Source organism: Trachypithecus francoisi, unplaced genomic scaffold, assembly GCF_009764315.1.
Source record: "Trachypithecus francoisi isolate TF-2019V2 unplaced genomic scaffold, Tfra_2.0 Lachesis_group7, whole genome shotgun sequence".
In the NCBI taxonomy this organism is placed as follows: Eukaryota; Metazoa; Chordata; class Mammalia; order Primates; family Cercopithecidae; genus Trachypithecus; species Trachypithecus francoisi.
In genome coordinates this window covers 98,916,733-98,943,765 of record NW_022681472.1, presented here as the reverse complement: position 1 = coordinate 98,943,765, position 27,033 = coordinate 98,916,733, and the positions used below count along the sequence as shown (strand labels likewise).

At 50.5% G+C, this 27,033-nt stretch overlaps 1 protein-coding gene and 1 pseudogene across 15 annotated transcripts in view; one reads left to right on the top strand and one right to left on the bottom strand.

Moving 5' to 3' along the window:
• IQANK1 (IQ motif and ankyrin repeat containing 1) overlaps positions 1–27,033 on the bottom strand; it is a 62,000-nt gene that overhangs the window by 30,245 nt on the left and 4,722 nt on the right. For all 15 annotated transcript variants that reach the window (XR_004435232.1, XR_004435233.1, XR_004435234.1 and 12 more), the window contains exon 3: positions 25,857–25,946. Coding sequence is in view for 12 of the 15 variants with exons in the window: in XM_033202582.1 (XP_033058473.1) it covers positions 25,857–25,946 (90 nt within the window). In the remaining 3 variants the exon portion in view is untranslated. The remainder of the gene's footprint in view (positions 1–25,856; positions 25,947–27,033) is intronic.
• LOC117078992 lies at positions 4,350–6,507 on the top strand (annotated as a pseudogene).

Genomic DNA, 27,033 nt, shown 5'->3' with positions numbered 1-27,033 from the left:
ATTTGGAGTATGCATCAAATGTTTGCACATTTGTTATTTCTTTTTTCAGTTTGTTTTGTGTGTTTTTTTTTTTTTTTTAGAGACAGGGTCTTGCTTTGTTGCTGAGGCTGGAGTGCAGTGGTGCCATCACGGCTCACTGCAGCCTTGACCTCCCCAGGCTCAGGTGATCCACCCACCTCAGTCTCCTGGGGAGCTGGGACTACAGGCACAATTTTTTTTTTTTTTTTTTTTTTTTTTGTAGAGACGGAATCTCACCATATTGCCCAGGCTGCTCTCAAACTCCTGGGCTCAAGTGATCCTCCATCTCACCTTCCCAGAGTGCTGGGGTTTAAGGCGGGAGCCACTGCGCCTGGTCTGCACGTTGTTATTTCTGAATACTGGGATACTGGAATATTGGATGATTTGTGATCTGCAGCTTTTTCCTTTGATTTGGGGGAGTTGCTTACAGGTTTTATGAGTCAGGGTTTGTTCGTTTTTTTCTGCTACCCAGTAGCTGTCCACCTTTCCTGTGCAGGTGGAATCCTCTGCTGCCAAGTCCTTCTAGCGGGCCCTCCATAGAAATACATGTTTCCTGTCTCTGTTCTCTGACTGCTGAGAGTATCAGAGGAACATAGAACTTTAAACAACTGCACAGTCCCAGAATCAGAATCATCCTTCTATTTCCAGATCAGCTAAATATTTTTAAATTCCCAATCAAAGCTTGAGGGACTTTATGTGACTCTGTTGAAATGAATTATCATATCTTGTATAACGGAATTACCAGGTTAAGCCCCCACTGTATTCATGTGTTAAAAAAGGAATAACCACTCTGCCTGCCTCTAGGGCTTGTGGATTTTGTTTCTGTTTGGAGGATCGCTTGGCTAATGTGTCAGTCTGTTTTTGCATTGCTACAAAGGAACACCTGAGACTGGGTAATTCATAAAGAGAAGAGGTTCACTTGGCTAACAGTTCGACGGGCTGCACAAGCATGGCACCTGCGTCTGCTCAGCTTCTGGGGAGGCCTCAGGAAGCCTTTACTGATGGTAGCAGGTAAAGGAGAAGCAGGTATGCCACATGGCGTGGGGCGGAGCAGGATGGATGCCAGGCTGTTTAACCAACGAGCTCTAGTGCAAGCTTGTGAGCTCAGAGAGTGAGAACTCATTACGGTGAGGAGGGCACCAAACTATTCATGAGAGATCCACCCCTATGACCCAAACACCTCCCACCAGGCCCCACGTTTGACATTGGGGATCACATTTCAATATGAGATTGGGAGGAGACCAAACCATATCAGCTAATAAATATAAACTACTTAGAGCAGGGTCTCATACACAATAAGCATTCAACAAATGTTAACTACCATTATCATAGTCCTACCATCATTAGAAGAAAAGCCAGGCCAGGAGCTGTGGCTCACGCCTGTAATCCCAGCACTTTGGGAGGCTGAGGCGGGCAGATCACGAGGTCAGGAGTTTGAGACCAGCCTGGCCAATATGGTGAAACCCCGTCTCTACTAAAAATACAAAAATTAGCCAGGCATCGTGGTGGGCGCTTGTAATCCTAGCTACTTGGGAGGCTGAGGCAGGAGAATCGCTTGAACCAGGAGGCAGAGGTTGCAGTGAGCCAAGATTGTGCCACTGCACTCCAGCCTGGGTGACAAAGCAAGAAAAAAATGGAAAAGAGGAGAGGAGGGGGGGAGGGGGAGGGGCATGGGGAGGGACAGGGAGGGAGGGGGGAGGGGGAGTGAGAGGGAAGGGATGGGGAGGAGGGAAGGGATGGAGAGGAGGAGGGGAGGAGAGGAGGAGGGGAGGGGAGGGAAGGGATGGGGAGGGGGGAGGGGAGGAGGAGGGGAGGGGTGGGGGGAGGGGAGGAGGAGGGGAGGGGAGGAGGAGGGGAGGGGAGGAGGAGGGGAGGGGGGAGGGGAGGAGAGTCGAGTCGTGAATTTCCTACCACAACAGCCTGTCAGAGAAAATACAGTGTCACAAGGGGATTACGTAGGCTAATTGCACAGTCTGAGACTTCATTCTTCAGTTTTATTTAGACAGAAAATGATGGCTTTGGGGAATGCCTAGATCCTTGTCAGCTTAATCAGAAGGTGACCCCCTCCTTTTGCAGCTGCTGTTTCAAGTGTGTTCTCCTTAATGAAACAAATCAATACAATTTGCCACCTGTTCTGCAGCGACTGATCTGGTCAATATTTTTTCCTACCTCAATCAACATTCACCAGAAGCAATTTGCCCCTCTGCCCCTCCGTGCAAGTGGCATCAGCCTATCTTCCCATCTTGTCATGTCCTTTTTGCGCCACAGTTTGGTCCACAGGGAGCTTGGTGGTCTCAACACCCCTGAGATGATCCTGACAGTGCAGTACACTGATGAGGGCATGTGGATAGGACCTGGGAAGCTTTCGGAAGCAGTGGGTGCCCTGGCTGCCTAGTGAGATGTGCATGCCTGGCAGATGGGCACAGCTGGCCACACAGGGCCTGGCTCTCTCTCTTTTTCCTTCCTTTCTTCCTTCCTTCCCTCCCTCCCTCCCTCCCTCCTTCCTTCCTTCCTTCCTCTTTCTTTCTTTCTTTTTTTTTTGAGATGGAGTTTCACTCTTGTTGCCCAGGCTGGAGTGCAGTGGCGCAATCTCAGCTCACTGCAACCACTGCCTTCTGGGTTCAAGCAATTCTTCCACCTCAGCCTCCAGAGTAGCTGGGATCACAGGCACCCACTACCACGCCTGGTGTATTTCTATGCTGACATCTAAAGTTTTTCCTAACAAGTTTAAATAGTTACAAAGGATCAGATTTCTGGTATATTGATACATTTTAAAGTAAACTCTTACTTTACCAATGGGATACAAATACCATAAATGATTGGACACCCATAATCACACTTTTTCGACACACACAAGCTCTACAATAAGTAGAGGTGATACACTGTGTTACTCTCCTTGAAATATAGCTATCCCACTCTTCTTTATATCTGTCCTACAGAGAGAATGTATACATCATACATGTTAGGATATAGTTCTGTACTAATATATGTTATGCTTTTTATTGCAGATCCTATAACACTTCCTGCAAAAAAAAAAACACCTGAAATTTATTTTCTTTTGAAATTTAATTTTTAAAACCTTACATATAGCTATAAGACTCCATGTTTGTGGGCCGGAGTGTAGTGGCGTGATCTCAGATCACTGCAGCCTCGACCTCCCCAGGCTCGAGCGATCCTCCTACCTCAGCCTCCAGAGTAGCTGGCACTACAGACAGCTAACGCTTTTTAAAAATGGTTTTGGTAGAGCTGGGGTCTTACTTTGCTGCCTAGGCTGGTCTTAAACTCCCAGGCTGAAGCAATCCTCCCGTATAGGCCTCCTAAATTGCTGGGAGTACAGGTGTGAGTTACCCCGCCAGGCCGAGTTGTCATTATGGCTATTAATATGTAATTGTTCAAATTGTTCAAAAATAGATAAATATATTACAAGATTTGGATACATAAAAAACAAAAGTTGGGTCAGAAAAGCAAAAGCAGTGGGGCAGACAGGGTCTGAGTCGGAGGCATCCCGTCGGCGCGCAGCTTCCCGGGGCGGAGCAGCAGTCAGGGGCCGGGGGTCTCCGGGACTCCCAGGGGAGACGGGAGGCCGTCCAGCTACGAGGCTGGCGCGGGGCCTCGGGGATAAAGCGTGGCGTGGGAAGCCGGAGGAGCGGGGCGCCCGCCGGAGATGCTCTGGGTCCCTTCTCCGGCGCGCGGCTCCGGGGACGGTTCCACCTCCAGCCCCACCCGGCTCTGCGCCCCGGGAGTCTCCGCTCCGCGCTCTGATGCTCCTGGCGAAACCCGCATTGACGCCCTGGTTCAGGCTGGGTCTTCGGGGCCCGCGCGCCTGCCTGACGGTCCTCGGCGTGCACCGAGAGGTCCCGGCCACGCTGCTCCTGCGCTCGGCAGCTGGTCCCGCCCCGCGAAGTCTTCCTAAGTCCAAAGTCGGCCCCATGCCACCACGCTGGGCCGCGTCCCGGCTCTCCCGGGCCCGCCTGCGCGGCGATGACTGGCTCCTGGGAGGGCCCCGCCGCGATGCAGAGCGCAGAAAACCCCCGCTGCTCCTCTGCTCCCACTCGGGCATCGCTACTTCCAGAATCATCTCCGTGGGAGCTCAGGGAGCTCTTGTTACTTTAGACTTATAACTGCTGTTTGACCATTCTTCATAAAAACTTTAGTATTTATTGTATTTATTTTGCACACAGGCTCTGTCGCCCAGGCTGGACTGCAGTGTCACCCTCAGGGTTCACTGCAGCCTCAGCTCCCAGGCTCAACCGATCCTCCCACCTCAACCTCCCCAGAAGCTGGGACTACAGGCACCTGCCACTATCAACGCCCGGGTTTTTTTGTTTGTTTGTTTGTTTGTTTGTTTTGTAGAGATGAGATCTCACCATGTTGCCCAGGCTGGTCTTGAACTCCTGCGCTCCAGCGATCCACCTGACTCAGCCTCCCAAAGAGCTGGGATTACAGGCATGAGCCACCGTGCAAGCCCTACAATTTTATATACTTAAAGGTAGTAAGTTTTCTGTTTCCTGACCGTACTCTGGTAGATGCAGTACTTGGCACCAGAACGTGCCAGGAGACAGACCCTAAAGGATACAGTTGTGCAGCTGATTTGGTTGTGTTCTTGTGCTTGTCCTCACCTGTGGTTGACAAGAAAGCCAGGCTCCCTGGGCTCTCAGGTGCTCAGGACTTGCCCTCCCAGCCCTCCCCAAGGGAGCCACTGCCCCTTCAGTGGGGTGCTCCAGACAAGGGCGACCTCCTGCGCTTTCAGGGCCCACAGAACACTGATTTTGGTGAGTGCCAAATTCTGGGGCCCCAAAACACCATGGTGGTCCACCAGTTAAAGTGGCAGCTGACGGTCAGGGATCATGCAATTGTGGTCCAAGTTCATCTCAAGCTGGGCCTGGGAGTTCTGCAGAGCCTACTTGTGGTCACTTTGTAAAAGTTCCTGAGTGTGTAGCTAAAAAGACATCTGAGAAACTGGCAGCATCCTCACATCAGCTCTGCGACCCACAGGGTTTTTGCTGTCATGCTGTAAGAAGTTAAATGGAAGTCCTGCAATTTGTCTTTCCTACCAGGTTAATGAACTCAAATCTGCATGTCTGGTGAAACTGCCAAGGTTAGTGCTACCCCCAAAAGATGTGAAAGATGCAGGGCTGGTGATCTCCAGCACAGCCCCACTTGACTCCCTAGCTGGGTGAGGTGGAAGGCGGGCATCCATGGAGAACGTCTGTGGATTTTCACAAAGCTCAGCAGGTTTCTATTCCAACTGCACCTGCTGCTACAGATGTGATATATTTTCTGGAGCAAGTCAACATGACCCCTGGCACCTGGAGTGAGCCACTGGCTGGAAAATGCTTTTCTTCCTGTAATAATTCACAAGGATGGGGCTGCTGGGCATGTGGGGCCCTTGTCCAGGCTATCCTCATCCATGTCCTCAGCAGCACCTTCAGGCAGGAAGAGAGGGAGTGAGACATAGGACTCTCCTCCAGGCTCAAGACCACGACCAGCCCAGCCCATGGAAAGTGCAGGTTAACCTGGGCAGTAGCAGTCGCCTGAGCAATCAGTGCTGGAACTCTGTTCAAGGGAAGCTCCCCATCATGGATGAACCAGGCTACGTTTGTGAGAGGAGGGATTTGCTGGTGAAGGGCTGTAATGTCCACATCCCTAGTGTGAAGCAGTACTGCTGTGATGGCTGCTGGCTGTGTCTCTTGCTGCCTGCAGCCCAGCCAGCAGCTTCTCCTGGAGCATCGTGGTGTTCCAGAACCTCTTCATGGCAGTCGAGGATCAGTAATGAGTCATGTCCAGCCAAATGCAGGACCTCATCCCAGAGCCTCCTCCCACCGACTGGGATGCCATCGCAAAGAACTGCTATGGAGAAAGCCCACCGGAGCTCTTCTTGGCGTGGCGGGCACAGCAGATGCTCTCCAGCTTGGGTGAGGAGCTCGTCTCCTGGGGCCCAGCTGCAGCACTCAGGCCAGGCCATGGAAGAAGACAAAGGAAGCGCCAGGAAATCTTGGTTTTGACCACCTCTCGTGTTGTCATCTTTGGCCTCTGCGAACCTCCAGCTGGTCCCATCGGGGAAGGAAGAAACCACAGCCAGACTCCAGCAGTGCTGGTTCTCGGAGGACTGGACGCTGGGACCTGCACAGGGACCTGTGATTCATGTTTGTCGGGGGCCAGGTGTCACTTTCAGTTTTGATCCAGGCCCCTTCACTGTAAAATTATTTATTGTATTCCTTTGGAGTAGTGGGAAAATAATAATGTTTTATGTAGGAGAATGCCTACATAATGGCTACATAATGGTCATTCTAGCTGAAAATGTTCAAGGAAAGTATTTTTGTTGTTCTTGCGTTCTCGAGTTTCATGAGTTAAATCATCCCTTCACCCAGATAAAATATTTCTTTTTTTTTTTTTTTTTTTTAATATGGAGTCTCGCTCTGTTGCCAGGCTGGAGTGCAGTGGCGCAATCTCGGCTTACCACAACCTCCGCCTCCCAGGTTCAAGCGATTCTCCTGCCTCAGCCTCCCGAGTAGCTAGCACTACAGGCATGTGCCACCATGCCCAGCTAATTTTGTATTTTTAGTAGAGACGGAGTTTCTCTATGTTGGTCAGGCTGGCCTCGAACTCCTGACCTCAGGTGATCCACCCGCCTTGGCCTCCCAAAGTGTTGGGATTACAGGCATGAGCCACTGCGCCCAGCCTGTTTTGCCTTTTAGAATGTGAAAAAATAATAATTTGCAAGAATAACCAGAAATAGTTTGCTTTTACTTAATAGGGCTGACGAAACAGCCTCACCTTGTTGTCTCACTGCTGGGTCAGTGCTACCAGTCTCTGAGGCAATCTAATCCAGAGATCTTTATTGGCTTGACCCCCACAAGCATGAACTGATACACTATATTGGTGAACTTATCCTGATTGGACTAAGTGAACACAGAGTAGCAAATATCTTGGATGCCTGAGTAAGAAATGACATTTTCATGCAAACCATGAAAATTCAGGGTCCTACAATGTCAGTGAAGTTTCTAGGAATCCAATAGCCTGGGGCATGTTAGAATATCGCCTTGGCCTGGCGCAGTGGCTCAAGCCTGTAATCCCAGCACTTTGGGAGGCTGAGACGGGCAGATCACGAGGTCAGGAGATCGAGACCATCCTGGCTAACCCGGTGAACTCACGTCTCTACTAAAAAAAATACAAAAAAACTAGCCGGGCAAGGTGGCGGGTTCCTGTGGTCCCAGCTACTTGGGAGGTTGAGGCAGGAGAATGGTGTAAACCTTGGAGGCGGAGCTTACAGTGAGCTGAGATCCGGCCACTGCAGTCCAGCCTGGGCGACAGAGCGAGAGTCTGTCTCAAAAAAAAAAAAAAGAATATCGCCTAAAAGATGAAATACATTAGGCACAGTGGCCTGTAAAATCCCAGCTACTCAAAAGGCTGAGGTGGCAGAATTGCTTGAGACCAGGAGTTCTAGACTGCAATGAGCTATGATCATGCCACTCCAGAGTGGGTGACACAGTGAGATGCCATCTCTAAAAAAAACAAAAAAATTTAAGATGAGAGACACATTGTGCACCTTACACTACCTGCCACTATAAACCAGGCATCTCTGCAGGCCCATGTGCGTTTTCAAAGGCAACACTGGGACCCTCCAACCCATCTCACTACGTAGTTCATGGTCTGCTGGCTTTGAGTTGGCCCCTGGGCAAGAAAAGGCTGTGCAGTAAGGCCAGCATTCAATGCCACCTGCTTTACCACTTGAGCCTTACGACCCAATAGATCAGTGACACTCAGACTGTCAGTTGCACATATGAATACTGTTTGAAGCTTCTGGAGAAACCCAGTAAGAAAATCCCAGCACAGAACCCTAGAGTTTTAGAGCAAAGTCATGCCCTCTTGTGCATAAAACTTTTTTTTTTTTTTAAGACAGGGTGCTATTCTGTCACCCAGGCTGGAGAGCAGTGGTGCAATCACAGCTCACTGCAGCCTTGACCTCCCAATGCTCAAGCAGTCCTCCTGTCTCAGCCTCCCAAGTGGCTAGGACTAAAAGTGTGCACCACCACCACACCCAGCTGTTTTTTTTTTTTTTTTTTTTTTATTTTTTTAGTAAAGACAGTGTCTCACTGCATTGCCCAGGCTGGTCTGAAACTCCTGGGCTCAAGCAATCCTCCTGCCTCAGCTTCCCAAAGTGCTGGGATTACAGGCGTGAGCCTAAGCTATTCTTCTTTTGAGAAACAAACTCTGGTTTGCTATGGGGCCCTGGCAAGCACTGATGCCTAATCACAAGACATCCAATAACTACACAATTTGGGATAGTCATCATGAACTGATGGTACCAGACCCACCAAGCCATGAGGCTGGGCGTGTGTACCAGCAATTCATCATCGAATGAAGATGAAACATAAGAAACTGGGTTTGCAAAGGTCCTGGCAGCTCAGATGCCTGTGACACGGAGTGCTCCTCCATCACCCCCTCCCTCTTGATCCACACCAATGGCATCACGGGAAGCTCCTCATAGTCACCTGACAAGGAAGGAAAAGCAGCCCTGGTTCTCAGACAGTCCTTCGTGGTGTACTGAGCTCCAGCTTTAAGTCAGGAGTGTGCCTGGCAATGAGAAGCACTTTGAGCGGTGAATTTTGTTGTCCATTTTGTTGAGACTAAGAGATCCATGGAAGAACATATTGACTTTGTTCCTGGTGGTAGTTAACGGTTTGGCTAGATACCAAAAAGAGCAGGCTTGGAAGATTGGTAAGAAGGACATCTGGGAAAGAGGATGTGGGTGAACAGCACAGAATGTGAAGATGTTGTGCACCTTTGCAAATGTCCACCAGAGTCATGCATTTTGGGGAGACGTACCGAGAGGGATCATCAGGAGGATGACGCCATGCACTATGGATGGCAGTCACACTTTCCAGCCACCTTCATGCTTTATCAATGAGCAGCAGCAGAGATGGGGGCTTTGCATGGGCTCTGCAATATAGATCTTCCTCCCCCAAAGGCTGCCACCACTGAATGCTGAAACTTCCAGCAGCAGAGATGGACACTGAGCCCCCAGCATAGCTCCACTTCTGGGGACTCAGCCACCTGCCAGCAGGCTGACCACACTGAACCCTTTCCATCATGAAGGGGCACTGTGTGTCCTCACTGGAGGAATGGGTTCTAGATATGAATTTGTTCTTGACAGCAATGATTTTGCCCATGCCACCATGAATTTATAAAATATCTATTCCAGCCAGGCACAGTGGCTCACACCTGTAATCCCAGCACTTTGGGAGGCCAAGGCAGGCGGATCACTTGAGGTAAGGAGTGCCATCCACAGACCAGTCTGGCCAACATGATGAAACCCCGTCTCTACTAAAAATATAAAAATTAGCCTGGCGTGGTAGCGGGCACCTGTAATCCCAGCTACTTGGGAGGCCGAGGCACAAGAATTGCTTGAACTCAGGAGGCGGAGGTTTCAGTGAGCCAAGATCACGCCATTGTACTCCAGCCTGGGGACAGAGCAAGACTCTATCTCAATAAATAAATTAATTAAATAAAATATTTATTCCACATCACGGTAACATACACAACATTGATGCTGACTAAGGAACTTATTTTCCAGCTAACTTCTTGCCCATGGAATGCACTAGTCTTACTAGGTGTCCTGGCTCTAGAGGCAGCTGGTGTGATAGAATGGTTTAGTGGCCTTAAGACCTCGTTGCAGTGCCAGTTGGGAGATTGTATCCTGAGAATATATTATTGTATCTTATGGGATGTAGTAGATGCTTTGAATCAGTGACTGATTTATGGTGCTGTGGGAGAAAGCTCTATCCTGGCCCCGGTTATTCTTGCTCCTGGTACTCATGCCTTGTGTAATTCTTTCCCCTTGAGTGTGGGTGGGTCCTGTGACTTGCTTCTCACCAAGAGAACACAGCGAAGATAATGGTATGTCCGTCATTCCCGTAATTATGTTACATAAGATTGCTACCTTTGTCTTGATGGCAGACTCCCCTGCAGGCTTTGATGAATTAGGCTGCCATGTTGCAAGATGTCCTGGGCAGAGGCTCATGTAGCAAGACTGACCGCTAGCAAGACATGGGGACCCTCAGCCCAACTGCCCGCAAGGAACTGAATTTCATCAACAAGTACGGGAGGTTGCAGGTGCATCCTTCCCCAGTCAGTCCTTGAGATGAGAATGCAGCCCTGGCTGAAACACCTTGGCATTAGCCTTGTAAGAGGTGCTGAGCCAGAGGATCCATTTAGACTGTGCCAGGACTCCTGACCCACAAAAACGGCCAGATGATAAGATAGTCATGAAGTTTGTGGTCACTTGTTAAGCAGCAATGGATCCTGAGGGGCAGACAAAGCAGCAGGAGCTGTTGTCATGGCCCCTCCCCACATTGTTGCAAGCCCCTCCCCCTCTGACTGAAGTGACTTCCAGGGATTTAAAGAGCTAGTGCCTTTTTTCCCTCTGAATGTTTTTCTTTTCCTCTTCTTAGGAGCCAAACATGAAAGACTAGGACATTCAAAACAACTGTATATACTGGGGAAATTAGAAAGTGACCATAAATGCCAAAGAAAGGCTCAGAAGGGTCCCAAGAAGACCTTAAGTTTATACCCCAGCTGAGCCTTGGAACAGAGACAGCCTACAACAGTAGAAAAGAAAACAAACAAAACCCAGCAAGCCCTGGAGAAGGAGGAGAGTCTGATTTCCAGAGTTACCACATTATTAGATTCAAATGTCGTTTTCAACAGAAGTTCATAAGGCATACAAAGAAACAGGAAAGTATGGCCAATTCAAAGGAAAACAAAAATAAATCAACAGAAACTATCTCAGAAAAGCTGGGCGTGGTGGCTCACACATATAATCCCAACACTTTGGGAGGCCGAGGCGGGCAGATCACCTGAGGTCAGGAGTTTGAGACCAGCCTGGCCAACATGGTGAAACCCCTGTCTCTACCAAAAATACAAAAATTATCCTAATGTGGTGGAGGGCGCCTGTAATCTCAGCTACTTGGGAGGCTAAGGCAGGAGAATCACTTAAAACCAGGAGGCAGAGGTTGCAGTAAGCCAAGATCATGCCACTGCACTCCAGCCTGGGAGACAGACTGAGACTCCGTCTAAAAAAAAAAAAAAAAGAAATTTTCCCTAAAAATAACCTTAATGGCATGGCTACTAGACAAAGACTTAAAACGATTATCTTAAAGAACTCAAGCACTAAAGGAAGACATGGAAGAAGTCAAGAAAATAATGTATGAATGAAATGGAAATATTTTTTTTTTTTTTTTTTTTTTTTTTGAGGCGGAGTCTCGCTCTGTCGCCCGGACTGGAGTGCAGTGGCTGGACCTCAGCTCACTGCAAGCTCCGCCTCCTGGGTTTCCGCCATTCTCCTGCCTCAGCCTCCCAAGCAGCTGGGACTACAGGCGCCGCCACCTCGCCCGGCTAGTTTTTGTATTTTTAGTAGAGACGGGGTTTCACCGTGTTAGCCAGGATGGTCTCGATCTCCTGACCTCGTGATCCGCCCGTCTCGGCCTCCCAAAGTGCTGGGATTACAGGCTTGAGCCACCGCGCCCGGCCATGAAATGGAAATATTAACAAAAAGCCCAGGCATGGTGGCTCACACCTGTAATCCCAGAGCCTTGGGAGGCTGAGGCAGGTGGGCCACTTGATCCCAGGAGCCTTGGGAGGCTGAGGCAGGTGGGTCACTTGATCCCAGAGCCTTGGGAGGCTGAGGCAGGGGGTCACTTGATCCCAGAGCCTTGGGAGGCTGAGGCAGGGGGTCACTTGATCCAGAGCCTTGGAGGCTGAGGCAGGTGGGCCACTTGATCCCAGAGCCTTGGGAGGCTGAGGCAGTGGGCCACTTGATCCCAGAGCTTGGGAGGCTGAGCAGGTGGGCCACTTGATCCCAGAGCCTTGGGAGGCTGAGGCAGGTGGGCCACTTGATCCCAGGAGCCTTGGGAGGCTGAGGCAGGGGGCCACTTGATCCCAGACCTTGGGAGGCTGAGGCAGGTGGGCCACTTGATCCCAGAGCCTTGGGAGGCTGAGGCAGGTGGGCCACTTGATCCCAGAGCCTTGGGAGGCTGAGGCAGGTGGGCCACTTGATCCCAGAGCCTTGGGAGGCTGAGGCAGGTGGGTCACTTGATCCCAGGAGCCTTGGGAGGCTGAGGCAGGTGGGTCACTTGATCCCAGAGCCTTGGGAGGCTGAGGCAGGTGGGTCACTTGATCCCAGGAGCCTTGGGAGGCTGAGGCAGGTGGGCCACTTGATCCCAGGAGTTCAAGAGCAGCCTGGGCAACATGTTTCACAAAACCTTGTCTCTACAAGAAATAAAAACAAAAACAAAAATTAGCCAGGCATGGTGGCACAGACCTATAGTCCAAGCTACTCAGGAGGCTGAGGAGGGAGGACTGCTTGAGCCAAGGAGGTCAAAGTTGCAGTGAGCGGTGACTGTGCCACTGCACTCCAGCCTGGGTGACAGAGTGAGACCCTGTCTCAAAAGAAAAAACAACGAACAGAGACTAAGGGACCTGTGGGACACCGTCAAATGGGCCAACATACACATTTGGGTACCTCAGAAAGAGAAGAAAGAGAAAGAGGCAGAGAGAATACAGTCATGCATCACTTAACAACAAAAATGTGTTCTGAGAAATACATCCTAATGTGGTTTCATCATTGTGTGAACATCATAGAGAGTACTTATACAAGCCTACAAGGTATAGCTACTGTATACCTAAACCATAGGGTATATAACTTATTGCTCTGAGGCTACAAATGTGTACAGCGTGTTACCGTATTTAATACTTAGGCAATTATAACACAATGGTAAGTATTTTTGTATCTAAGTACATATAAACACAAAAAGTACAGTAAAAATACAGTATTATAATCTTTGAGGACCACCATCATATATGCAGTTCATCAATGACCAAAATGTCATTATGCAGCATATGACTATGTTTGAAGAAATAATGGTGGAATACTTCCCAAATTTGATGAAGACATGCATATAAACATCCAAGCAGCTCAAGTAACTCCAAGTAAAATGAACTCAGAGACCCACACTGAGACACTTTATAGTCAAACTTTTGAAACACAAAGTTAGAGATAATCCTGAAAGCAGCAAGAGGGAAGCAACTTGTCACATACAAGAGATCCTCAATAAAATGACAAGCGGCCGGGCGCGGTGGCTCAAGCCTGTAATCCCAGCACTGTGGGAGGCCGAGACGGGTGGATCACAAGGTCAGGAGATCGAGACCATCCTGGCTAACCTGGTGAAACCCCATCTCTACTAAAAAAAAAAAAATACAAAACACTAGCCGGGCGAGGTGGCGGGCGCCTGTAGTCTCAGTTACTCGGGAGGCTGAGGCAGGAGAATGGCGTGAACCCGGGAGGTGGAGCTTGCAGTGAGCTGAGATCTGGCCACTGCACTCCAGCCTGGGCGACATAGTGAGACTCCATCTCAAAAAAAAAAAAAGACAAGCAGATTTTTTCATCAGAAACTTGGAGGCCAGAAGGCAGAGGGCCAATATATTTAAAGTACTAAAAGAAGTGGCTCATGCCTGTAATCCCAGCACTTTGAGAGGCCAAGGTGGGCAGATCACCTGAGGTCAGGAGTTTGAGATCAGCCTGGCCAGCATGCTGAAACCATGTCTCTATAAAAATACAAAAATTAGCTGGGCCTGGTGGCAGGCGCCTATAATCCAAGCTACTCAGGAAGCTGAGCCAGGAGAATTGCTTGAACCTGAGAGGCAGGGGTTGTGTGAGCCGAGATTGTGCCATTGCACTCCAGCCTGGGCAACAGAGCAAGGTATCCTCTCAAAAATAAAAATAATAATAATAAAAATAAATAAAGTGTTAAAAGAGAAAGAAAAAACAACTGGCAACAAAGAATCCTATATCCAGCAAAACTATCCTTCACATGTGAGGAAGAAAATAAGATATTCCCAGATAAACAAAAGCTGAGGGAGTTTGTTACTACTAGACCTGCCCTGCAAGAAATGCTCAAGGAAGTTCTGTAGGTTGAAATGAAAGGACACTAGATGGGTGGCCGGGCGCGGTGGCTCAAGCCTGTAATCCCAGCACTTTGGGAGGCCGAGACGGGCGGATCACGAGGTCAGGAGATCGAGACCATCCTGGCTAACATGGTGAAACCCCGTCTCTACTAAAAATACAAAAAACTAGCCGGGCGAGGTGGCGGGCGCCTGTAGTCCCAGCTACTCGGGAGGCTGAGGCAGGAGAATGGCGTGAACCCGGGAGGCGGAGCTTGCAGTGAGCCGAGATTGCGCCACTGCACTCCAGTCTGGGCGACAGAGCGAGACTCTGCCTCAAAAAAAAAAAAAAAAAAGAAAGACACTAGATGGTAACTCAAAGCTGTTAAGAAGAAATAAAGGGCCGGGCGCGGTGGCTCAAGCCTGTAATCCCAGCACTTTGGGAGGCCGAGACGGGCGGATCACGAGGTCAGGAGATCGAGACCATCCTGGCTAACACGGTGAAACCCCGTCTCTACTAAAAAATACAAAAAAAACCTAGCCGGGCGAGGTGGCAGGCGCCTGTAGTCCCAGCTACTCGGGAGGCTGAGGCAGGAGAATGGCGTAAACCCGGGAGGCGGAGCTTGCAGTGAGCTGAGATCCGGCCACTGCACTCCAGCCTGGGCGACAGAGCCAGACTCTGTCTCAAAAAAAAAAAAAAAGAAGAAATAAAGATCTCAATAAAGGTAAACATGTGGGCTGGGCAGGGTGGCTCACGCCTGTAATCCCAGCACTTTGGGAGGCCAAGGTGGGCAGATCACAAGGTCGGGAGATTGAGACCACGGTGAAACCCCATCTCTACTAAAAATACAAAAAAAAAATTAGCCAGGCACAGTGGCGGGCACCTGTAGTCCCAGCTACTCAGGAGGCTGAGGCAGGAGAATGGTGTGAACCCAGGAGGCAGAGCTTGCAGTGAGCCAAGATCGCGCCACTGCACTCCAGCCTGGGGGACAGAGTGAGACTCCGTCTCAAAAAAATATATATATATGGATAATTTCTAAGTCTATGTTTTGTTTTCTATAGAATTTAATATATTTATTATATATAATATATAATTATTATATATTATATATAATAAATATATTAAATCCTATATATATACACACACACACACACACACTTTTTTTTTTTGAGATGGAGTCTTGCTCTGTTGCCCAGGCTGGAGTGCAGTGGCTCAATCTTGGCTCACTGCAAGCTCTGCCTCCCAGGTTCATGCCATTCTCCTGCCTCAGTCTCCCGAGTAGCTGGGACTACAGGCGCCTGCCACCACACCTGGCTAATTTTTTGTATTTTTTCGTAGAGACAGGATTTCACCATGTTAGCCAGGATGGTCTCGATCTCCTGACCTCGTGATCCACCCACCTCGGCCTCCCAAAGTGCTGGGTTTACAGGCGTGAGCCACCATGCCCAGCCAATTTTGTTTTTTTGAGATGGAGTCTCACTCTGTTGTGCAGGCTGGAGTGCAATGGTGTGATCTTGGTTCACTGCAACCTCTGCCTCCCAGGTTCAAGTGATTCTCCTGCCTCAGCCTCCCAAGTAGCTGGGATTACAGGCACCTGCCACCACAACCGACTAATTTTTATATTTCTAGTAGAGACGGGGTTTCACCATGTTGGCCAGGTTGGTCTTGAACTTCTGACCTCAGGTAATCCACCCATCTCAGCCTCCCAAAGCACTGGGATTACAGGCCTGAGCCACCACGCCCAGTCCATATTTTTAAATTATTAGTTTAAAAGCTATTATTACTATAATTTTGGTTTGTAATTCCACTTTTTTTCCTAATTTAAGAGACCAGTGCATTTATAAGAATTATTTATGTTTTGGGGTACACAAGGTATAAACATGTAATTTTGTGACATCAGCAACTGAAAGGAGTGGAGACAAAGTTGTAAAGGAACAGAGTTTTTAATGTTGTTGAAGTTAAGCTGGCATAAATTCAAATTGGAGGGTTAGAACTTTAGGGTGTTAAATGTAAACCCCATAGTAACCACAAAGAAAACCTATAGAATATATACCAAAGGAATTGAGGGAGAAATTCAAACATTTCACTACAAAAAAATAAACTAAACACAAAAGAAGACAGTAATTCAGGAAATGAGGGACAAAAAGGTTATATGGTATATAGAAAACAAACAGCAAAATGACAGAAGTAGATCATTTCTTGTCAGTAATTATTTATTTTATTTTATTATTATTATTTTTTTTTAGAGATGGGGTCTTGCTCTGTCACCAAGGCTGGAGTACAGTGGTACAATCATAGCTCACTGTAACCTCAAACTCCTGGGTTCAAGTGATCCTCCCATCTCAGCCTTCCACGTAGCTAGCACTACAGGCACATGCCACCATGCCCGGCTAATTTTCTGTAGAATGTGGCCCAGGCTGGTCTCCAACTCCAGGTCTCAAGCAATCCTCTCATCTCAGCCTCCCAAAGCACTGGGATTACAGGCATGAACCACTGTGTCCAGCCTCTCCTTATCACTAATTACTTTAAATGTAAATGGATTAAACTCTCCAACCGAAAGACAGAGATTGGCAGGATGGATAAAAACCCCTGATCCAAGTATATGCTGTCTACAAAAGATTCACTTTAGATTAAAAAACACAAACATTGAAAATGAAAACATAGAAAAAGACACTCCATGCAAATAGAAACCAAAAGAGAGCAGGAATGACTGGACTAGTATCAGACAACATCGATTTTTAAATCAAAAAGGTTCACAAGGAAGGTCAGGCACGGTGACTCACACCTGTAATCTCAGCACTTTGGGAGGCTGAGGAGGGCAGATCACCTGAGGTCGGGGGTTCGAGACCAGCCTGACCAACATGCAGAAACCCCGTCTCTACTAAAAATACAAAATTAGCTGAGTGTGGCGGCAGGCGCCTGTAATCCCAGCTAGTTGCGAGGCTGAGGCAGGAGAATCACTTGAACCCAGGAGGCGGAGGTTGCAGTAAGCCAAGAACGTGCCATTGCACTCCAGCCTGGGCAACAAGAGCGAAACTCCACCTCCAAAAAAATAAATAAATAAAAAATAAAAATAAATTTAAAAAAAAAGTTCACAAGAGACAAAGAAGGACATTATGTATCAAAAAAAAGTTCAATGTAGCAAGAATATGTCATAATTATAAATATGTATGTACCTAATGTCTGATCATCAAAATATATGAAGCAGGCCAGGCATGGTAGCTTGCACCTGTAATCCCAGCACTTTGAGAGGCTCAGGCAGGCAGATCACCTGAGGTCAGGAGTTTGAGACCACCCTGGCCAACATGGCGAAACCCCATCTCCACAGAAAATACAAAAATTAGCCAGGCATGGTGGCGGATGCCTATAATCCCAGGTACCAGGAGGCGGAGGTTGAGTCAAGATCATGCCACTGCACTCCAGCCTGGGCAACAGAGTGAGACCCCATCTCAAAAAATATATACACACACACACACACACGCATATATATTTATATTTATATATATGAAGCAAAAGCCAACACAATGGACTGAAGGGAGACATAGACAGTTTCACAATAATAGTTGGAGACAATACCCCCCTCAATGGACAGAATAACCAGGCAGAAGATAAGAAGATAAGTAAAGAAATAAAGCACTTGCTGGGCATGGTGGCTCACACCTGTAATCCCAGCACTTTGGGAAGCCAAGTCGGGTAGATCACTTGAGCTTAGGAATTCAAGACCACCCTGGGCAACATGGTAAAACCCTGTCTCTACAAAAAATACAAAAATCAGCCAGGCACAGTGGTGTGTGCCTGTAATCCCAGCTACTTGGGAGGCTGAGACAAGAGAATCGCTTGAGCCCGGGAGGCAGAGGTTGCAGTGTGCTGAGATTGTGCCATTGCACTCCAGCCTGGGTGACGAGAGCAAAATCCTGTCTAAGAAAATAAACGAAAGGAGAAGAAAAGAAAAGAAAAGGACTTAACACAATCAACCAACTAGATCTAACAGACATACAGTAACATTCTACCCAATAATAGCAGATACATTCTTCTCAAGTGTACATGGGATATTTTCAAGGGTAGACCATATGTTAGGCCACAAATTAATTCTCAATAGATTTTTAAAAATCACACAGTACAAAGTATCTTCTCTGACCACAGTGGGATAAGGTTAGAAATCAATAACAGAAGTAAAAGTGGAAAATTAACAAAATGGTGGAATTAAACAATATACTATTTAAAAAAAAAAAATACACTCTTTTTTTTTTTTTTTTTTTTTTGAGACGGAGCCTCGCTCTGTCGCCCAGGCTGGAGTGCAGTGGCCAGATCTCCACTCACTGCAAGCTCCGCCTCCCACGTTCACTCCATTCTCCTGCCTCAGCATCCCCAGTAGCCAGGACTACAGGCGCCCGCCACCTCGCCCGGCTGTTTTGTATTTTTAGTAGAGACGGGGTTTCACCATGTTAGCCAGGGTGGTCTCAATCTCCCGACCTCGTGATCCACCCGTCTTGGCCTCCCAAAGTGCTGGGATTACAGGCGTGAGCCACTGCACCTGGCCAACAATACACTCTTTTTTTTTTTTTTTGAGACGGAGTCTTGCTCTTTCGTCCGGGCTGGAGTGCAGTGGCCAGATCTCAGCTCACTGCAAGTTCCGCCTCCCGGGTTTTACGCCATTCTCCTGCCTCAGCCTCCGGAGTAGCTGGGACTACAGGCGCCCGCCACCTCGCCCGGCTAATTTTTTGTATTTTTAGTAGAGACGGGGTTTCACCGTGTTAGCCAGGATGGTCTCGATCTCCTGACCTCGTGATCCGCCCGTCTCGGCCTCCCAAAGTGCTGGGATTACAGGCTTGAGCCACCGCGCCCGGCCACAATACACTCTTAAACAGTCAATTGATCAAAAAAGAAATCACAAAGAAAATTAGGAAATACTTAGAAATAAATGGAAGCAAAAGCACAACATACCAAACTTAGGAGATGCAGCAAAAGCAGTGCTAAGGGGTAAATTTACAGCTATAAATGCTCAAATTAATAAATAAGATCTCAAATCAATAACCTACCTAACTTTATAACTTAAGGAAATACAGAAAGAAGACCAAACTAAAGCCAAAGCTAGCAGAAGGAATGAAATAATAAGGATTAGAGCAGAGATAGACAAAATAGAGAATATAAAAACGTAGAGAAAATAAATGAAACTAAAAATTGGTTCTTTGGAAGGATCAACAAAATTGACAAACTTTTAGCTAGATGGACTCAGGAAAAAAAGAGAGAGAAGGCTAAAATTACCAAGACCAGAAACAAAAGTGGGAACATTACTACTGATTCCACAGAAATAAAAAAATATCGGCCGGGCGCGGTGGCTCACGCCTGTAATCCAACACTTTGGGAGGCCAAGGCGGGTGGATCACCAGGTCAGGAGATCGAGACTATCCTGGCTAACATGGTGAAATTCTGTCTCTACTAAAAATACAAAAAATTAGCCGGGCGTGGTGGCGGGTGCCTGTAGTCTCAGCTACTCGGGAGGCTGAGGCAGGAGAATGGCGTGAACCTGGGAGGCGGAGCTTGCAGTGAGCCGAGAATGTGCCACTGCACTCTAGCCCAGGCGACAGAGTGAGACTCCATCTCAAAAATAAATAAATAAATAATATGAAAAAATAAAGAAATAAAAAATATCATAAGAGAGTACTCTGAACAATTATATGCCAACAAATTGAGTGACCTAGATGAAGTGGACAAATTCCTAGAAACACAAAACTTAACAAGACTAAATCATGAAGAAACAGAAAATCTGAATAGACACATAACTAGCAAGGAGATTAAATCAGTAACCAAACATCTCCAAAGACTGGGCGTGGCGGCTCACACTGTAATCTCAACACTTTGGGAAACCAAGGTGGGAGGATCACCTGAGCCTAGGAGTTCAAGAGCAGCCTGGACAACATAGTGAGAACCCATCTCTACAAAAAATTAAAAATTTAGCCAGGCAGGGTGGCACATACCTGTAGTCCCAGCTACTCAGGAGGCTGAGGCAAGAGAATCGCTTGAACCTGGGAGGCAGAGGTTGCAGTGAGTCGAGATCACCCCACAGCACTCCAGCCTGGGCGACAGAGTGAGACTCCATCTCAAAAAGAAACAGCAACAACAAAAAAGAAATGTATGAATGAGTGAACTCCTGGCATCTTGCAGGAGCTCTATGGTGACTGTCTTCTGTAAGCTTGGGTTGATATTGGGGAAAACAGCCAGGGAACTGATTGCCCTAATATCAACTGGGATGTGGGATTCTGGATAAGAAGAGGTCAGTAGGGTGTTGCTGACCCAGTGAGTATGATCAGAGACACATCAGGCTCTGCCAGCCAGACAGCAGCCGCCACAGTCTCTCCCAGTCTCCAGATGTAAGTGAAATTCAGACTCACAACTGCCAAAGTGAAGAGGAGGCTGGAAGCTCTCCCAACACAAAGCATGCCAACCACTCCCACCAGTTACGCTCCTACTCTGTCCCCGAAGGAGTCTGTGGCCATTGCCAGGGTTAAGTGTCACCGACATAGAGTGGCACAGAGAGGCTTTTCGAGGAAGGAAACATGGTGTGTAGCCGGACACTGACATGGACGCCAGGACTTTGACAGGATCACCACGCCCCTCTGTTTATGGAAGTCATGGAAGGCACTGTGGCCCAAGTCCATCCCTAATGGGTCCGGTGGGTCTGCAGATCTGCCCTGTTTATTGGGATACATATCCTTAGCTGCCAGCTGAATGCTCACATTGGCTCGTTGGCCAGAGGAGTAAGGGTCGTTACAGTAGGAAGAACCCAGCGAGAGCCTGTGGAACTTCTTCCCTCCAGCAAGACAGTGAGCCTCATAGAAGAAGTGCTTTGCTTGAGGAATTGCAGAGGTTAACACCAACATCAGAGACCAGGGAAGCAGGTGCGGTGCTTCCTATCTCCATTAGATTCACCTGCCCGGCCTTTGTGACAACAAATTAATAATGACCGTGGGTGACAGACTACAGTAAACCTGAAGAGGCAGCAGGGCCAGTGAGAGCTGCCATGCCACGAGTGGTCTTTTTGCCACAGCAGATCAACATAGCCTCTGCAGTTGGTGTGTGACTAGCATCTTGGCAAATTCTTTCTTCTCAATATCCTCACTTGGGAGGGTCAGAAGCAGTTCATCTTCACCAGCAGACAGCAGCACTCCTTCCCTGCCTTGTCTCAGGGCTGTAGCTGCTCCTGGGCTTTCTGGTGGGTGGAACAATGTCTCCCAAAGATGTCCGCCTCCTGTCCCCTGGAACTTGTGAATACTTGAGGTGATGCAGCAAAATGGGAATGGAGATTGCAGATGAATTAAGGTTGCTCATCGGCTGACCTCAGGCCAGGAAGACCATCCCAGATTACCCGGGGAGATCCAATACAATCACGAGGGTCTGTAAAATTGGAAGAGGAGCCAGGCCTGATGGTTCAAGCCTGCAATCCCAGCTACTCTGGAGGCCAAGGCAGGAGGATGGCTCGGGCCTAGGATTTCAAGACCAGCCTGGGCAACATAGCAAGATGCTGTCTCAAAAAAACAAAGAAAAGAAAAAAAGAGAGAGAGAGAAAAGCTGGCTAATGGAAGCAGATGAATGGCTGGCCCAGATGTTAAATTTAGCAGAAAAGAGCTTTAAATAAGTATTGTAAGTATATTAAGGAAAATATGAATGAAATGGACACAAATATGGATAATTTTCAAAAAGGAACTAAAATTTATTAAAAGCAAATCCAGCGGCCAGGAGCAGCGGCTCACACCTGTAATCCCAGCACTCTGGGAGGCCAAGACAGGCAGATCACAAGGTTAAGAGATCGAGACCATCCTGGCCAACATGGTGAAACCCTGTCTCTAAAAATACAAAAATTAGTCAGGTGTGGTGGCACATGCCTGTAGTCCCAGCTACTCAGGAGGCTGAAGCAGAATGCCTGAACCTGGGAGGCGGAGGCTTCAGTGAGTCAACCCCCGGTGCATGCCAGCCTGGCAACAGAGCGAAACTCCATCTCAAAAACAAAGAAAAAAGAAAAAGAATCCAATGGGTATTCAGAAACCAAAAACTACAATATATGAAACTAATGTTCCTGATCTCATTTATCTGTAAATGGCAATGTAATTATTCACACGACAAAATGATTTTTTCAAATATACACTATAAGGCAGATGTTTCAGTCACTTCTGAAGCAGGCTTCATGGCCTGGTGTTAAATGTCCTGCCAGATCTACAAAAGTTCAGCTTAAAGAACACACCCAAGACGATGCATTTCCAAGTGCTATCGTAATTCCACTGAGCAAATGAAGAGGGGCCGTATGTCTAAATGCTAAACAAAGATGCATTCTCAAGGTTTTCCATCTTAACGGCAAAATCCAGACTGGAAGACTCAAGTCAAACAGCCCAAGTCCAAAGATGAAAAAAAGATGGAGAAAAACCTATAGTTACACTGAAAGAGGCTTGCCGGACGTGGGAGCACACACCTGTAGTCCCAGCTACTCAGGCTGAGGTGGGAGGATCACTTGAGCCCAAGAGTTGGAGGCTGCAGTGAGCTAGGATTATGCCTGGGAATAGTCCCTGAACTCCAGCCTGGGCAAGACAGCTGATCCCGTCTCAACAAAACAAAACAAAACAAAACAAAACATAAAAAAACCCAAACCAAAAATAGTGGAAGAGGGAGGCAGAAGTGGAGAGCCAGAGGGCAGGAGACCTGCAGCACGGCTGGCTTTCCTCGACGTCAGCCTGCCGGGGCCGTGCCTGGTGGCCACCCTGCAGAGCTGGTAGGTGTGGCGGCTGCCGCAGCGGCAAGGAGACACAGGCACAGGAACCCCCCATCTCCTGGGCATCTCAGTGGTCCCAGGAATTCTGGGGGGTGGGGGATAAAGCACCCGGTGAAGGGGTCCATAGATCTAGGCTGTGCCAGGACACCATAGGGCAAAAGACAGATTCTGGCACCTGTGCCTCCATCCAGCAAGAAAGACCTCATGCTCGGCAGGCCCCTTAGCACCGTGGCAGCAGCACAGGCCATGTTTGGGGTCACTGCCCCACCTGCTGACTGAGAGGCCCAGAGGCTCGCCATCCCCCAGCGTGGCCCAGGGCTGCTGGCTAAGGTGAAAGTTGCCGGGCTGCTTGGGCCACACTGTCTGTTCCGGGGATCCGGTGTGCAGGAGGGAGGGTGGGTGTGTATCCTCCGGCAGGCCCCCTTGTGGAGCCTCCCACAGGTTTCTGGGGCTCTGGGGCTCAGCCACACCTTCCTAGTGGAGGCTATTCTTCTTTTGGAAAGCAGCTCCTGGAATGCTGCCTTCCCAGGCTGGGTTTCCCAGCTCCACAGTCACGCCCCTGGGCAGCCCAGCCGCCAACTACCGCGTGGTGGAAACGGTGTTTGCGGGCCCGGCTCAGACCACACAGGTGAGTCCCGAGGCCCATCGCATTTGCCCTCTTTTGCAGCACAGATGCCTCCTGGGGAGGGCACCAATGCAGAGGAAAGGCTGGGAAAGGCTCCCACACGCTGGCATCACCTCCAGCCTGACCTCCCCCGCACACTGCAGTCCCATGCAGGGAGGTCCTGGGGGGCAGCCGCAAGGGACAGCCCCCCGGGGGCACCTGATCACCCACTTCCTGTGTATCACTAACTCCGGACACCAGTGAGGGCTGGGCTGGCTCTCCAGGGCCCCAGACAGTGGTGATGCGGAGAGTTGGAAAAGGCTGGGGGATGGGTCTGTGAGGAGCAGGGAAAGCCACGCTCAGGGGGAGGCTCTGCATCCTGTGGGGACGCCCCTAGAGAGAGTCGGCCACGGTGGGGCACAGACAGGCAGGTGGACATCATGACCACCATGGACAGCAGCCAGCAGGCCCTGGGGCAGAGTGGCATGGGGGCAGGAATGGTGGCTACACCAACAGCATGAGCTCCTTTTCCAAGACTGATCTAGAGCAAGTCCCACCCACGCAGAACAAGCCCTCTTCACAGATCATCAGACATGTGGAGAGAGCAGGGCTGCAGGCTGAGAGGAGGAGGCTAGGGAAGGCGTGCTTTGTCTGAATGGACTTCCTGGAATAGCCTCTGAGTGCAAAAATAGCGTGTCCATGTGATGGCGACCAGGTGTCCCCGCAGCACAGAAAGCGCTGAGTCAGCAGCATGGACTCCTCCAAAGGCACGTGAGCTGGGTGGCCACGGCTGTGGGCTGGAGCCTCGCACATCCTCAACACTAAATGCCCAGCCCTGAGCCTACCGTCTGGAGGCAGGGCAGTTTCACTTGACACCTGCTGTTCTGAAGGGGACACAGCCTGTTCTGGCTGAAATAGACTTCCTAGCAGATGTGGAGAACCCCCCTGCCAACCCCACCTATGCAGTCCCAGCACCCTCAGCAGCCCTGCTTCTGAGCCGGAAACCCACTTTGTAGCAAAAAGAGGCACCATGGCAGGGGTCATGGAGCTCCCTGTGTCTTGGTGTCACTTTCTCCAGGTGCGGCTCCTGATGGGAAGCCCTGAGGATCCGTGCAGCCAGGATGCAGCTCCTGGCCCTGTGGCCTGCAGTCTGAGTTTCCCTCGACCAGATGAAGCTCCCTGGTCCTGTCTGCCCCACACCCCGCAGAGTGAGTGAGGCAGGGCTGTACTGGAGGAAGGCTAGGAGCCCACCTCAAACCACAGAAAGCAAAATGGGGGCGTCCCTGCCTTTCCCTGACACCGAGAGCAGAAAAGCAGCCTCTTGGTTTCCCACCCGGAGCCTGCACCTGGAGAAAGTGACACCAAGACACAGGAACGATTGGAGATGATCCCGGGCAGAGCCCCAGTGCTGGCCTTCAGTGACAGAAGGGACATCCTCCCCAGATTTTCCTAGGGTCTGACTTTGCCTGTGTTCCCTGCTCCCTCTCATAGCCGCCTCTTGCCAAGGCCAAATCCCCAGCTACTGGACACGCTCCACCATTTACATCCCACAGGTCCTTCCGCGGCGGTGCTTCCGCGCACTGTGGCTCTTATCAAACAACTGCCACTACTTCCGTCCTCAGGACAAGGTTGAGCTCCTTATCCTGGCACCTGGGACGCGGTGTGAGGGAGTATACAGGCAATCAGGAGATGGGCGGTGCCGGGCCTGAGCTGGGGGGGACAGCTGGCTGTTGGTGCCAGGCCTGCATCTATCTGAAGGCTGCAGTCAGCATGGCCCATGCCCAGCAGGGGCGTCAGGGTGAGACCTGATGTGGGCCACGAGGCCCTATCGGCTCCGTGGAGAGGAGCCCAGGGAAGAACAGGCGGAACCGAGGGTGAAGCAGGCTGGCAGCACCAGCGCAGAAGCAGGAGGGCGGGCAGCCGCGAGGATAGAATGAGCAGTGAGGAAGGCAGCGGGCGCGTGGAGACCGACCAGTTCGCGTTGGGAGGCGCTGCTGAGCCTCAGGGCGGTTCCGGGCCCGGCACAAGGTTTGAGCGGCCGACCACGGTCGGGAGCAGCGCAGGGTGGGAGCCGCGGAGCCTAAGAAGGCGGTCTGGCCCGAGGCGACGGCGCGGTGTCCCGTTTCCTGCCACCGGAGGGCGGCGCGCGCTGGGCGGGCACGATGCGGTGGACCCGGAATGGAGGCGGACCCGGGATGGAGGCGGCCCCGACCCCCGCGAGGGCGAGTGGCGCAGGGCAGGGTCTTCCCGAGAGGCTACGCACCCGGGCGGCGGGCAGGTGGAGCACCAGGAGGGGGGCGAGAGCCGGGCGCGGCGGGAGGGGCTTGGGCGTGTCGCAGGTCTGTGCCGAGCACTCACAGGTGAGGGTACACGCGCATACACACACGTGCACGCACCTGCACACGCGCACAAGCACACGTGTACATGACATGCAAGCGCGCGCCCACACCGAGCCTGTCCCGGCCCAGGGCAGCCCCTGCCAACAGCTCACCCGCTCACCCCCAGCGGGCGCGGGACGCGCGGGCTCTCACCTGGATGGGCCTGTGGGCTCTCAGCCCGCGCCGGCTCCCTTGCCTGCCGGTCCCCTTTCCTCTCCAGCGGGCGGTTCTCCCCGGGCTTCCCTAGGGGAAAAGGACCGTCAGTGAGCTTGGGGTGAGAGGCCCCCATACCTATCAGTCTCAAGAGACACTTATGGAGCACCAAAAGGGCCGTGCATCCTGGCAGATAGGGAGCCCCCCACCGGGGCCTTCTCCCGAGAGAGGCACACGGACAACCTTAAGGAGCAGGGGCTCCTCCAGCAGCACATACTCCACTGCACAGCGGGCCTCAGGGAGGCACAGAGGAGAGCCAGCCAGCAGGAACGCACCCAGGCTCTTGTGGGCCAAGAATGGACAGGCTGCATCTCTGCTAGAAGGACCCTGTGGACTGGCAGTGCTACCTGCTGGCCCTGCCCCACCCCTGACATTGTCCCCCACCTTGTGCCATGTCCCTCCCCCAGGCCCTTCCCGTCTCTGTGTGTCCAATTCGGCACTCCTCTGGCAAGTGGCTGTCCCTCTGCTCCTGAGCTTCTGGGGCTGGGACTGAAGAGGAGCCGGAGCACTGCTTCAGGCAGGGTTGGGCCAGGCAAACCAGTCGGGCCAGTGTGACTGAACCGGCTGGGATGGGGCCCTGGGCGTGGGTGTGAGTCAGCAGCCACCCCGGGCTGGGGAAACGCTAGGGAGGAGGCCACCTGGAGCCCATCTTCCCAACAATAACTCCAGAGGACGCCGGTGTTTGGGGCTAGCGGTGTACCCCCACGTCCGGCCCCAAGACCCAAAGGCAGCTCTGATCCAGTCAGGCCCTTGTTGCAGTGTGCAGGACAGCCAGCGCCCAGGCAGGATGGCACCAAGAGCCCCGGCCCCACCTCCATGACCGCCACGACTTCTCTGGGCCCCACATCCGTTCACAAAGTGCCATGCGGGCCTTTGAGGGCCCAGTCTCTCCCGCCAGCCACAGTGCAGTGGCCCAAACCCTGCCCTAGCTCCCACTGTGTCCCTGGGTCCTTTGTCTCCACCAAACACCACAGGCAAGCCCAAACCCCAGCGGTGCTCCTGTGAGCGTGCTAGCTGCCCTGGAGCCCTCCGGAGTGTGCGGGCTGGGGGTTCCCATGGCCAGCTGGGCTCAGGTTGTCTGTGCCCAGGGAGGGTCTGGGCCCCGAGGGTCAGTGTG